Below are 15,754 nucleotides of genomic sequence, written 5' to 3'. Positions count from 1 at the left end.
AGTTAACAATTTTCTTTTTTCTTTATTACAATATTTATGGCAAGACTAGGTAGTTCAAACGGCACGTTATTTCTTAAATATTTATAATATTTATGTAATGGTGTATTCGTGTTTATAAAATTATATAGTTCAGACAGACGGTTGTTTCATATTTATAATGTTGATTGAAATACTATTGATAAATAAGGTATACAATGGTTTAGATATAAGACTGAAATGATTATAGGGATTCTTGTTTCTGTTAGTCATTTGAAAATAAATTCGAACTTACCTAATTCACAAGTTTGTAAGGATGTGTGTGTGTTTGTTGCTCTTTCAAGCAAAAACTACTGAACCGATTGCAATGAAATTTGGTACGTAGATAGCTGGATAACTGAAATAACATATAGGCAACTTTTTATGCCGATATTCCTACGGGATACGGACTTACACGGATGAAACCGCGGGGCGCAGCTAGTATCAATATAAATCAAACAGTTAAAACGATTCCCTATACTGGTCTTAATGCGTCTAGTTATCAATATTTGAGTGTTTCGTTATAATTTTTATTCGATGTATCTTTTTTGGAGTTGATTAAGTTCTCCATTAACGTATCGTGTAAAGAAATCTTACCTAAATCGTACCTAAATGGAGACGTACACTTAAATTTCATAACGTGGCGTGCGGTCGTACGATGTTCATTTATTTCGTTTGCAATTGCACACACACAGACGAATAAGCGTCTGGAGAAAATGCGTTAATGCACACTTAACGTGTTTCAACTCTTACTAGTATTTCATTAATAATTCCCGTTTTATGTTTTATCATTTATACTATAGGAAAGTATGTGAGAAAACGACAATAAATGTAAAAGAAATCACTAGATCACGCGTACTATTTTTAGTGATAACAATATTAAATGCGAGAGTAAGATAGTAGATAGAGCCATGTTTAGCATCAAATTTAAGGAAAGATTGGGAGTGAAATATTTATTTGCTAAAATCAAACTGCCAGGCGTTGAAATTTGCGCTAGAAATTGATATCCAGAACAATCGCCGCGATATATTGGGAAAGTCAGTTTACAACAAGTAGTTATTAACCGAGTTCAGCAAAAAAGGAGTATGATACTTGACTTCTACGCCAATTGTGATACAATCCTATAGCACATAAATTTGTAAGTATGGATGGATGTTTTTTACTCCTTCACGCGAAAACGGCTTATATTGGTATTAAATTTAGTGCAGATACAGATTATAGTCTCAATTGACACATAGGCTACTTTTTTCCCGGATACCACGCCAACGACGCCGCGGGTCAGCTAGTTTTCCATATTTTTAGCATATCACTTTGTGATATGGTAGTTTTTTAGTTGTTTTTTATACGGTATACGTCTGTCTGCAGGCTGTATCTTATCAACCGCGGTAGAGAGGCAATTGAAATTCCCAGATTATGTATTTCTAATGTCACTATAACATAAAATCGAGTCTAAGTAACAATTGGCGCGGTCATAAATTGGATAGTCGACCGATTTATTTCGCAGTTCCTCAGTAGCTTATTAAATAACTCATACTATCGCATCATCTTAAATTACGATGTTCTATTGGCATTAATTCAAAATCTGATAAAGAATTTTCAGAGCAATCGAAGGTGACCTTACCTTTGTATTCAACTTTAGTTATATCTACTTGTTTGTATGTATCATCAAATGGTGTTGATTAGGATAGATGCTATATTTAAGGATACAGAACTCTGGCTCCCTTATGAAACATATTTCCTGCTTATAATCCATCCGGACGATCGCTGGCGACCGGCGACCGCCTCCTTGGTACAGTGGTTAACGCGTGAGCGTAGAACCGAGGGGTCCTGGGTTCAATTCTCTGTGGGGACGCACAAAAAAAAATGTCTCGGTCTGGCAGGACACAGAAGGCTGATCACCTACTTGTCCCTAAAGAAAATCGATCAGTGAAACGGATGTACATCATCTGCCCCATACCCCACTAGGGGACACGGGACTTCACTTTGAAGCCCATCCGGAGGGTGTTGTATCTTGTAACAAACTCACCAAGAGCGCAACAATAGCGGAAAATAGTCATCTTTATGATGACATAGCTATTGTAACGATAAACATCGTAACAGAATCGCCTAGCGTGTAGAACCTAAACATAATCACTAGCAAAACTAATACTAAATCACTAGAAATCTAACATAATTAATTATTATTCATTATAATTAATTATTATCTTGTGGAACCGCCTCCTTGGTACAGTGCTTAATACGTGACTGTGCCGAGGGGTACTGTCTATTCCCGGAGGGGACTTACAAAAAAATGTCTCGGTCTGGCAGGACACAGCAGCCTGATCACCTTCTTGTCTATTAAGATCAATCAATGGAACAGGTGTATATTATAATCTGCCCCATACCCCACTAGGGGACAGGGGACTTTTTGGTATCATAATAAGCGATATAAGGGTCCTAAGTATAATATACAATATGGTTATACAAATATCTTAACAGCTTGTGATTTATATTAAATATAGAATCTTCTAGATCCATATAATACGTTCAAACTATTTGTATATTAAATATATTACAATAGTTAATAAAACATTGGGTTTAAACAATTTTCACTGTTCTAGTATTGTCTCCATTATGTAAGATTGCCTACAAGCAAATTTGAACTGCATATTGCATAACAATAATAAATAAAATCTACCGTATACATATGGATCAGCTTAGCTTGAAGTGACAATAAGTTTACTATTTTTGCGGATAAACAAATATGGCCGAACATATGGCGTTTATAGTTCTTTGTTAAATAACTCTATTAAAACTTATATTTACTACATTCTTTTAAGGCGTAACGTCTTAAGACAGTACTAATTCCAATATCAATTATCTTATCAAATATTGGTCATATTACTTGTGAGCTTGCTAAAGTCGTCTACTGAATTAATATCCGTTTACAAAATATAAAAAGTTGTTGTACTTCAAATAACGCTCATAGTTCAAATTTGGCTTGTAATGACATAATGTAGATAATAACGTTTTTTTTTTGGTATATACAAGTGAAAGGAGCATTACATAATATAGTTCTCGTTAAATATAATAATGAAGTTAAAGGGAGAATGATTTAAGTGCTAAGTTTAGTTACATACAAACAGCTTATCAAAGTTACACAGTAGTGACTATCATTCTTCACTGCTTGTTATATTATCATGAACAATATCTGCTACAAATATTTGAAATCTCTATGTGTTAATTCTGCTTTTTAGCCTTGGATGTAAACTAAATAAAATATAATGTGATATGAAGGCCAATACATATTTATCCTTCAAGCAGTTACTCACAAACAGTCTTAGTAGCAAACACTTTATAAATAAGTTACAACTGTACCCGTTTTGTATCAATATTGAATTAAAATTATCCCACTTTTCATGCAAGCATGGTCACCAGAAAATTATTAGTGCGTAATAAATTGCGTGTCGCTCATGCGGTCGATATTACGTATCCTACTAAAGTATTGTTCAAAACATGACCAAACTGAGATTCATTTTCGAAATTTCACATTAAATAATGGCTAATGGTGCATGTTTTTACGAGTCATTGGTTCACTAAAACGGGAGTTTTGTGTCACTTCTTTCATAGCTGTAAATTTTGATGTTCTAGTGCATTATAATATTTAATTTATTGCTTGTTAATTAATACACGTATGCAATTTAAAATTTTAATCGTGGTATATAACTGCACGACATTTTACCTGTTCTTTTAACCCATAAAATAAAACGTAATAATAAAATATAAAGGCAGCATTGAAGATAATTTTGGCTATAATTGGAAATGTTGATTATCTTGTATTGTTGTACTTCAATATCTAATACATCAATGTAATACTCTGTAAATACTCGTCTATAATAATGACGTGAAAAGTAATTGATGAAAATAAATTAATTCACAAGCTCATTAATCCAGAATATGGAATAGCAAATTTAAATCTTGAAAATCCGTCTCGGTCAGCTGAAGCTAAACTTTCTAAAGGCTTTCGTTAAAAATATTCGCAACGCTAATTTGCGAGTGCATCGCATAATTATTTCTATTTGGTTAAACAAAATAAAGACTTTTTAACGGATTTTATACGCGATTTATTCGTTTTATTATTAATCCGACGTTTCGAACACTTTACAGCGAGCGTGGTGAATTTCTAAATGTATAATACTCGCGTAAATCAAACACAAGCAAACAAAATAAGGTTTTTAGTCATAGTCTTAGATGTTTTTCTAACGCGTCTCTGACTTGATAAATAATAAGAATACTTCAATAAAGTAACCTATGAAACATCCTTCCTACTAATATTATAAATGCGAAAGTTTGTAAGGATGTGTGTGTGTGTTTGTTGCTCTTTCACGCAAAAACTACTCAACCACTTGCAATGAAATTTGGTACGTAGACAGCTGGACAACTGGAATAACATATAGGCAACTTTTTATCCCGATATTCCTACGGAATACGGACTTACGCGGGTGAAACCGCGGGGCGCAGCTAGTAGTATCATATTATAGAGTACAAAAAGTGCATAATGCAAACAGTTTGTTATTATTTCCATTGTTCCACTTTTACTGAAAAAACTTTCTGTGAAAACTTGTATTTAGCAAAATATACATATGTACTAAGATTTTTACTTCAGTGTTAATCTCTGTTTCTCTTGTTTTTAATGTTTTATACGTTTGCTGCATTATGTTATGATTACATTAAAAGTAAATTTAGAAAGTGTATTTCGTCGGCTTTGTTGCTATCAGTTTATCTTTTGTACGTAACTATAATAATTAATGTTACGTCGGTATGTTTTTGTGTGATCTTACGTATATTTTCGTGTAGTTATTTGTTTTCCTTATTAACTTCCTTTCCTTATTAAAGCGAAACATGTATTCGAATTTATTTTATCCACTTATTGTTTTGTATGGCTTCTCGCAATGAGGAGGTTTTAATTATTTTAATCTAAGGCTTTTATTTCAGTGTATTTAACAAATAATGCTACTTTCAACGTCAATTATATTTGGCGAAAGTAGCATCTATCTTCTAATATTATAAAGATGAAGAGTTTGTTTGTTTGTACGCACTAATCTCAGGAACTACTGGTCCGATTTGAAAAATTCTTTGAGTGTTAGATAGCTGATTTATTGAGGAAGACTATAGCAGACTATACCGCTAGTACATTTGGAGAAAAAGAAACTGTATATTTTTACAGGAATAATGTAAAATAAAGATAGTAAAATATTTAAAGTATTAAATGTGATCGTAACTTTGCAATTATATAACAATTCCGTTATTATCAATATTCTGATATAGTACCAATGAATATTACTCTTGGGTGCTGATTGTCAGACGGCGGAAGTTATATATGATATTCTCAAGGGTCTATGTTATAAATGGATACTTCTATATTGTTATGGTTCATAATAATATATTTTCTACGGAAGTTCAGGAAAAGGGAGGTCCTCAGATCGATTTTAATTTTTTTATTCGATAACGTATTTTTCCGTTGACAGATTCTTTTTGTGTTTATTATAGGTGATTGTTGTAATTTGGTTGACATTTTCTGACCCAAGATGGCGACTCTTGTTCAAAAATTTTATTAAAATGGCGACTGAGGAATACAAAGTTTTAAAGTAGGTAGTGTATTAGTTTATATGCCGAAACTAGAATATGACAATACGTGCTGAAACTTGGTAAACATCCCGAGGGATGCATTTTCCGGGATAAAGCACAGCCTTTATATCCAGGATACAGCTACGCTATTGTAAAATTTTAAGCCAAGTATGGAAGAGATATAAAGAAGTGGAAGCATTTTTTATTTTTTATAAAATCGGTGTAAAATGAACTCTATTGTGTATTGAATTTGGGTGCATCTCCATATTTTATTTTTTCAGTAAATATATTCAGATTTGTATATATTCAAGGACTTTCATAGAACTTATTTATATAAAACAATATCATCGTGAAAATATATTAGATATAATTAGATACAAAATGAGATTCGTTTACAATTAGTCCTTTCACCGGTCCATGCTCTGTTAAGCTTAGCAGTAACTAATTAAATCTAAATAATTTAGTTTTATTATGACGAAAGTTGAACGCTAATGATTGAGCGTTTTTGGCTTTAATTAATAAGAAATATATAGTAAAGATAAAACATGCTATCGAAAAGAATAGGGATCGTATACCTCCATATAAATGATTTTAAAATTTGGTCCAGTAGTTCCTAAGATTAGCCTATTGAAATAAACAAACAAAAACTTTAGCCTTATATTATTAAGTCTAGGTTTAGGAAATTATAGTGCAGTAAATAATGCTCAAAGACATGAAATTGACGATTGACCCGTACACACACATACACTCTCCCATTCACACACACACACACACACACTTCATAGACCTAAATCATATAATGTTAATTCTATTTTAAATTCTTTTATCATAAGCGGTTAGAAGTAATATTGTTTACGGACCAAATGTTATGTAAAGAACAGAAAAATAATGATCATGGGATGGGAAACGAATGCGTTTTCTTCACCTGACTGTAGCGTACCTAAACATTTTTGGCGATGCCTTTTTAGACAGGATTAAACTATATTAAAGGTCAAACAATTCCTTAGTCCTAATATCTATACATTTTACTGTGTGTTTATTTAATCATCAAATCATATCCCTTTATGATATCAATACTTCACAATTTCCGATAAATAATCTGAAAATAATACAGTTTTGTGAAGTATCATAAAAGACACTTCATAAAACATGGAAACTTCTTAGCATTGTCCGCTTATAACAAACTACAATTAGTAACTTAGTGTGGAAAATAACTCAAAATCCCAGCAAAATAACGTATTTAGACATTAATGTTTTCTGTATGCTGATATTTTGGACGGTGGAGCAAAGTATTTACCTATCGCCATTGGCATTATCTTTGTTTAAAATGATTTTTTTACTTTTCTACCAAACAAAAGTAACCGAGGATCTTATAAAACCAGACATTGACTTTGTTTGAGAATGCTTATACGCATATCCAAAGCAATATACTCTCACTGCTTTAGTGATGAGGCCACGTGTGCTGGTTGGAGTAATATAATAACACATATGTATATATTCTAATTATCTGCAACAGATAATATTCCATAATAATAGGAAAGAACTAAAATAAAAAAAATATGTATTTGAGTATTTGTTATTTTAATTTATTTGTTAAGCTTATTATAAAAAAAATAATTAAATATAAGTATCAAAAGATAATATATACAGTATACACAACCCTTTTAAGTATACTACATTCAATTTATGGATACATAATATTTATTATTCTATAATGGAGTACTTTTAGCATCTAATTTTATACAATTCTCATTACCATAAAGTGATAGATTTCATAACAATAATTAATTTGTAAACATCATCATCTATACTGGTTTAGTATATCTAATAGTATAAAGTGTATCGGACGTGACATGTTCATTCTAATAGTTAGTAACGCTAGTATCATCATGATCATCTATATATCCTACTAGCTGCGCCCCGCGGTTCCACCCGCTTAAGTCCGTATCCCGTACGAATATCGGGATAAATAGTTGCCTATATGTTATTCCAGTTGTCCAGCTGCATACGTACCAAATTTAATTGTAATCGGTTGTGTAGTCTTTGCGTGAAAGAGCAACAAACACATACACATCCTTACACTTTCGCATTTATATTACATATTAGTAGAATAGGATATATCTTATATCCTGTATTTTTCTGTTAGTATACAGATTACAAGAAAATAATAGGCTGATATAAGCCAGCCTCCAACATAATATGATTGTTTGTCTATATAAAATAATTTTAATACAATATTATCACATTTATAATTGAAATCGGTATGTCCAATCTTTTCATCCTTTTGTTACCTTAATTTAAAGAATTATTGAAGTACAAACATTTACTATATAATCTATACCAGCTAAAAAATAATATAATTATTATAGTGATTGTATTATATATACAAAAATAGTTGCAAAATTATATACAAATTATCACATAACATTTATACGAGTATATGTATGCCACAAGGATATATTTAAGATTATAAGATAATAACTAAACATTTAAATGAATTGGGACACTGACTATTAGTTATTAACAAAAAATCCCAGACTAACAAAATTTCATGGTAAAAATCCTAAAGAGAAACTAAGGTTTATACGTCAAAGGTCTTATGAACTTTTAGGGTTCTATAAGCGCCATACGCTCCATCGTCGAGGTCATTATTTAAAGACTTGCAGGATTGACTTCTCGATATATCATAGGAACTAGCACTGAGTATATTTCGTATGACACTTCTGTGCCGACGCTGCTTCTCTGGTAGCAACTCAGTTTGGTAATACTTCCGTTCCTCAAGCTCCAGCCATTTCGAGTTCAGGAGCAGTTTCTTCGTCCACTCATCTGGAAAGTTTAGGGTTTTTTATTGGAATATATCATTTGTTGGCTAGGTTTTATCACAAACTAAAGATCTGATTGCTTTCGCTTGGTATGTATATAATTTACTAGCATAGCATAGCATAGCACCAGGGATACATATGCAATGGTGAAAGAATTTTTTGAAATCGGTTGAGAAGTTTCTGAGATTAGTGCGTTCAAACTCACAAACAAGCTCTTCAGTTTTGTATTAATAAATTACTATAGGTCATATGATTTACAATAACATGTGAAGTCTACCGATTGCAAGGTACTATTTTATATTTATTAATTTAAAAAGTCATCAGGTCTATGTAAAATTTTTCTGTATAACCAAAGAAGGACTAGATTTTTTTGTACATTCTAGGATGATGCACCATGGATTTCATTGGAAAAGAGTCTAGTCTACGATCTTACTTGAATATGGTTAAAAGATTTTTATATGCTTACCATTAAGATCTTTCATAGCCCCCGCCTTCCCTCCATACTCGTAGGGTAGACCTTCAGGTGGAAAGTAGTCAACTCCAGTAACATTGCTAACTTTATCACCATTCGGATGCATGTGGATGAACTTGCGTCGCCAAGGGTACAGTCCAATGTGGAGAAGCAATAGAGATACAGTTTTTAATTTCTGGGTATTTATTATGTGAACTTCGGAAAACTTCACGGGGTAGGCGGCCTGGAAAATATTAATTATGTGTTATAACCATTTCATTGTGGAACAAATTTAGAATGCTGCAGATTAAAATGCAAAACTATAGGAACGCAATAGTTACACGAAATAATACTCTGAATATAACATACTAGCTGCGCCCCGCGGTTTCACCCGCGTTAGTCCGTATCCCGTAGGAATATCGGGATAAAGAGTTTCCTATATGTTATTCCAGTTTTCCAGCTGTCTACGTACCAAATTCCATTGCAATCGGTTCGGTAGTTTTGGCGTGAAAGAGCAAGAAACGCACACACATTAGTAGGATAATAGTAGGAAGCAGGATTATGATTGTATATGATTTGCCAGCAAAATTTTTTCAGGCGCTAGTTTTGCTGCAATTTTTTCACAGGCGTATTTATTTACATGTACTATATATTTACCCTCATGCACCAAATGAAATCCTTCCAATATGCACCTTTGAAGTGATTCTTTATATGCGAAGGTTGCATATCACATACGTCTATGATTACTACTTCATCGCCGGGTGTCGGATCTTCTTTCAATCTGTAATGTGATTAACAGATTCAGTATTATGTACATAATAATCTAGCTTTCTATATAAATCTCATTATGGAATCTAATGTGTAAAAGAAGCATAACATTACTATATACTATAAATTTTGTTAACCAGTCTTATTCGCTTAATCAAAGAACGGTACTTAAAATTTCTACACCGTTTTTTTTCCATACTTGTCATATTATCTAGATGAATAGCCCAAGCATAAGCAGCAATGGGTTACATTTTCTAACAATACGGCTGGATATCGTTCAGCTGGTTAATTAATCGGAATCGTAACACCGACCGACAGATATACCAGGACAACAGGAATCAAGTGGATTGATTTAGCCTAAACCGGCACTCGCAGTAATAGGTGCTTTTTACCTTATGTCTAATATCATCAGCCATCTAGCAAGCAGTGCTTTAGCAGACAGCGGCCTATTGAGAGCAGTTGGCGCTGGTAGTCTAACAAAGGTAAGTCGTTTGCCGCCCGCACTGCGCTCTCGAAGAGGTACTATGTATCTGACGATAAAAATGACGCACGTGTTATTTTTAGAAAACTGAAAAATGTCTTGCATATACGGATCAAAATTATGAAAATAAAAGACTTGATTGATTTAAAAACTAAAGTGATATATTTTTTCAAAGAAAACATTATTAACTATTTCTAGTCTTTTTAATTTTTAGTTTTATAGCATTGAAATGCTTTATAAATGAGAAATTTTGAAAGAATAGAAAAAATTCGTTCACGAGGCAGGATCTTTCTTATTTCTAGTCTTATTAATATTATTTTATTAACTATACTTAGCGTTTAAATGACGCTCCTTAATTTAAATACTCATGTAATAGATGTAAAATTGTAAATATTTTTATTGTCTGCATTGCTCACACAGCGCGTGAAATAATAATATCCTCTCTCGGTTAATGGTCTCTCTCCTTGAGTTTCAATAGTATATTACCACATATTGCTTCTCTTATTATGGTGCAATGCCACCCTACATACAGCTACTATTTTAATAACTAATTAACAATAATAGTTAGCTCACATATCTTGACAACTTGACAAAATGTCCTCATCGTCCGGATGCCTCTTATGCCATAATTCAGTCAGGCCTCCCGGTCCCCTTGCGGTATAGTATTTCCTAGCTCTCTTGTTAGCTTCAATTTCTTCCCCATCGCATGTTTGCGATATGAGATCTAGGGTTTCTAGTTCATCTGGGGACGCCTTCCTGGTCAGGTTGTCTCGGGCCCATCGTTCACCAAACGACGCTGCTGGGGACATCCTGGCACCTGCAATTCAGTATTTATATTTATTTTTCATTTTCATTTATTTGATTTATTTCATACATACATACATTTTTGACATTTTTAAATTTACAATACATACATAACATATTATTTTTTGCATCTTCCAATAACATATTAAATGCCCTGATGGATAGGAATGTATAGTCTTGGATATTGGAATCTATAGTATATAGATATAGATATGTCAATAGCAATAAAAGTGAAATAAAATTGTTTACTTTTTTTTCTCACTTTTTGGTAGGAAAACTATGGTAGATGATACCTAAGTATATAATATGTACGAGAGTGAAATCTAACATGAGAAATTATTAAAGAATATAAAAAATATAAGGTAATATGTCGCGGCCTCGTTTACCGTGGAAAAGATTATTAATTGTTAAAAAATTCTCATTTTTAATGCACTTTTTTTTTTTTTTTTTTTTTTAATGTCATAGCGGGCAGCTGAGCTGGTGGTTCGCCTGATGGTAAGCGATCACCACCGCCCATAAACATTCGCAAAGGTAGTACCTCTGTGAATGCGCTGCCCGCTTTTATGGGGTAAGGGAAAAGGAAAGGATTAACGACTGGAAAGAAGGAATGGACTAGGACGGGTGAGGAAAAGGAAACGGGCCTCCTTCAATGCTATAAATCTGCAAAGAGGATTTAGGAATGAGGTAACTATATTATTAGATTAGCTTAGAATGGCAATGACTGAAAAACTTAACATTCTAACAAAGTTTTAAGTAATACAATAAATAATATAATATATTATAAACTCAATATCTACTACAATTTAAAAGAGGTAAAGTGGTGATATAAATTATTTATGTATTTAATTCATACCATACCATCAATAATATGTCACCATCAATAATTTACAAGACGATACAATTCTTTGTATAGATAAAAGAATGCATAAGGATAATAACTACAAAAGCTGGCACGAATTTGAAAATTGTTATTTTAATATGTTTGAATACGTCAGTTTTATGCAATTCCAACCGAGACTTAACGTGTTAGGACATTGATATAGAAAATTTCTTCCGACAAAATTTTACAGATCATAAGTAAGCCCAGTATCCTGAAGAAACGAATAAGTCAGCTGGTATTTAAACTAAAATTGACTGCTGCTGTGATTGTATAAGTTATCAGTTTGGAAGGAATTGATCAAGAAATATGTTTTAAGCTCGATGACTATAAGTTGTTAGTACAATCCATTGACATTTTGTTTGAAAATTTCCGAGTTTGTTTCGGGCAATGACCGGGTCAAATTGGTCTCATCGTTTTTTGTACCAAATACTGTACATTAAAATTCGTCATTTGTAAAAAACTGTAATTTGCAACACGTAGTAAAAATGAGTCAATGTAATTGCTTTGGCAATATTTCTAAGCAGGCATTCACAAGTTCTGGATCTATTATATTTTTCTTATGTGTTAAAATGATAAATAATTTATCAAAGTTCAATTGACTAGCACTGACTACCAGTTAGTCGAGAAACTGACACTTGGTGTCATGACATCACCAGTTGCTAGTGACTCAATGTACAAGGGGTTAAGTTGAATCATATACTATTAATTTAGGAGCTGGGGTTGAGCACAATACAGTCTCGTATGAAGCGAACAAAAACAAAACCCTCATAGGAGGCCTGTTTTTTTTTTTTTTTTTTTTTTTTTTTTTTTTTTTTTTTTTTTTTTTTATGTCACAGTCGGCAATGGAGCTGGTGGGACGCCTGATGGTAAGCGCTACCACCGCCCATGGACATTTGTAGAGGCATAAGGTCCTTTGCAGACCTTACGCCTCTACAAATGGATTGCCGACTTTCTGGGAAGGGATTAAGAAAGGATTGGCGATAGGAATAAAGGAAAGGACTGGGAAGGGTAAGGAAAAGGATATGGGCCTCCGGCTCCCCCACTCACCGAACGAAACACAGCAGAATGCTATTTCACGCCGGTCTTCTGTGGGGGTGTGGTACTTCCCCGGTGCGAGCTGGCCCAATTCGTGCCGAAGCGTGCTCGACTACCACACATACCAGTGGCCTGTGTCCAGCAGTGGGAACGTGTATGGGCTGACGATGATGATGATGGTGATGATGATGATGATGATGAAAATGAAGCGAACATTTTCACAACACACTAACTCATTCCTCCAGCCTCTCCCAAAACATATCAACCAATAAATAAAAAGTTCATTACGAAACACGTTCACACTGTAAATATTTCGCATACGAAATTACATTTCATTTCGCGGGACGCAAAAAGGTTTCAAAGGAAAAAGTATGCCCTCTGATAAGTTGAAATGTAATAAAATACTCTTTCGTATGCTACATTTACATATCTCGTAATACGCGGCTCAAGCTTTCTCTGTGTAGGTACATATGCAATGTTTCCTTTTTCTTTATCTGTATATCACTTTCCTTTCAGAGTTCTTCTAGAAAAAAATATGGATATCGTGAATAATAATGGCAAGAATAATATGACTATAAGTGTAGTACATAATCTATATCAATAAATAAATCTACATTATTGTGTTTGTTACAGAGTTGTGTTTGTCGAACAGTGTTTCCTTACCCCACGACTCAAAAACTCTTGGATAAGTTTTGACGCGACTTTAGAATCTTTAGAATCGTATCCTCCGAGCGGATGAAACAGTTTTGATTTGCTTTATTTTTTTTATAAATGTGAATTAGCCGGGAGTGCTTTTAGATATGTTTTTATGAAAATCGCAAGTAAATTAAATGTTTTTTAATATTGTTTTCAAAAGAAGGCCTGATTGGAAATTCAAGATTGCCGACACTAGACCAAATGTGGTCGGTACCTATTTTTTAATTTAAAATTTTCTTATTACAGCTTATGAATTATGTAGCTCCATGAAACAAAATATGTGATTATGTTGAGACATCGGAGCGCGGAGACATTATCTCTATCCATTATGTTCAATATAATGCTTTAATGTTTTCTTATTATGAATATACAGAACAATAGTTCAAAATATGTAGCATTGACCTAAGGCAAATTTACAAAAAATACAATAGCGTAATCAAGGTACTTATGTTTTTATGGTCTAAATGGACGTGTCATGGGCAAATACCTACGCAGTTGTACAATAATGTAAATTATAGCAGAGTATTATTATAAGACCAATGAAGTTATATATGAACACTAGCGGTCCGCCCGACTTCGTCCAGGGTACATATATAGCTTTTAGCCTTTGTCAATAAATGAGATATCTAACATTGAAAGAATTTTTCAAATCGGACAATTAGTTGCTGAGATTTGTGCGTTCAAACAATCAAACAAACGAACAACAAACTCTTCAACTTTATAATTTTAATATAGATATAATTTAATTTTCCTCGCTTTAAAATTTGTTTTAAACAGGTTTATTTTTCAATACTTGGTTAAAAAAGCCTCGAATTACGTATTAAACAATCATACATATCAAAAATGTGTTCTAATGGTAGAGTATCTCAATATAGAGGTGACATTTTTATTTTATTGCATTATGCGTCATTGGGAATTTTTTTACCAAGGATGAAAAAATCGCCCCAAAGTGTAGATTTTATTTAATCGGAATTCTTGCAGCATGTTTTAAGTTTTTCTATACACAAATTAAGTATTTATGATGATTTGTATAATGATTCAAACAGAAAATTGAGGGGAAGCAAACATTTTATACATATTGTGGGAGTCGAGCACGCTTCGGCACGAATTGGGCCAGCTCGCACCGGGGAAGTACCACACCCCCACAGAAAACCGGCGTGAAATAGTGGCATGCCACTGTGTTTCGTACGGTGAGTGGGGGAGCCGGAGGCCCGTTTCCTTTTCCTCACCCGTCCTAATCCATTCCTTCTTTCCAGTCGTTAATCCTTTCCTTTTCCCTTACCCCATTAAAGCGGGCAGCGCATTCACAGAGACACTTACACCTTTGCGAATGTTTATGGGCGGTGGTGATCGCTTTACATCAGGCGAACCACCAGCTCAGCTGCCCACTATGACATAAAAAAAAAAAAAAAAAAAAAAAAAAAAAAAAAATTTTGTTCATGTGAATATGGTCTTTCAAATAAACTTACCCAACCTATATAAAAGACATTTACCGAATGTCTTAACCATATAATGTCAAGGATATGCCGTGATGCAAGTGATATTTGGCTATCATTGTCTAATATCACGAATATAATGAAACTACATAGTTATAAATATAACGAGATTCGTGTCATATGGGTTTTTTGTTTTTATTATACAGTTGTTTCGCACGCAAATTCGTTTACGAGTGACTCACGACTGTGACTTTAAATGATTTTTTAGTTCCCGGTCAATACAAAAACTGTGTATAGATGTTTTAATAATCGTTTCCTGACGTTAGATAATGAAAATTAGTCTTTATGTTGTACAAATAATCAATTCATAGCTGTTATGGCATAGCATAAATACAATAATTTCTCAATAAAATGTATTCTAACTTATATTAAAGTAAATAAATGTGATATTTAGGTATATTAATGACATTTCAATAAGTGAATAACCCGTAAAAAGCAGTATTCTCTTCTGAACTCACTTAAAGCTTAATTACATTAATTATTGCATGTCTTTATAAAAATTATATAGGTTATATTATACCCCTTACAATACTGAGTTTACATAATTTTATTAAAAACCATTACACATAATATAAACAGCGGAACAAACATTAATTATCTATGTTGATATTGAAAAATTTAAAAACTAAAAAAAAAATGGTTGCCTGTAAAGTCGGTTTTACGGGCGAAGATTTTACGTGACAACGTCTTTTTCTCGGT

General features: G+C 33.0%; 1 protein-coding gene across 1 annotated transcript in view; it reads right to left on the bottom strand.

Annotated features, from left to right (window-relative positions):
- Positions 1–7,692: 7,692 nt before the first annotated feature.
- The window catches only part of LOC119835238, a 17,460-nt gene continuing 9,398 nt past the window's right edge, over positions 7,693–15,754 (bottom strand). The window contains exons 2-6 of the mRNA XM_038359949.1: positions 10,718–10,961; positions 10,056–10,193; positions 9,553–9,676; positions 8,911–9,139; positions 7,693–8,448 (exon numbers count right to left, since the gene is read on the bottom strand). Coding sequence (XP_038215877.1) covers positions 8,204–8,448; positions 8,911–9,139; positions 9,553–9,676; positions 10,056–10,193; positions 10,718–10,953 — 972 coding nt within the window. The 5' untranslated portion in view covers positions 10,954–10,961 and the 3' untranslated portion in view covers positions 7,693–8,203. The remainder of the gene's footprint in view (positions 8,449–8,910; positions 9,140–9,552; positions 9,677–10,055; positions 10,194–10,717; positions 10,962–15,754) is intronic.

The sequence above is a fragment of the Zerene cesonia genome, chromosome 2 (assembly GCF_012273895.1).
Source record: "Zerene cesonia ecotype Mississippi chromosome 2, Zerene_cesonia_1.1, whole genome shotgun sequence".
NCBI classification, from domain to species: domain Eukaryota; kingdom Metazoa; phylum Arthropoda; class Insecta; order Lepidoptera; family Pieridae; genus Zerene; species Zerene cesonia.
Note: the sequence above shows the minus strand (reverse complement) of the source record. Positions and strands in the feature narration are given on the sequence as shown.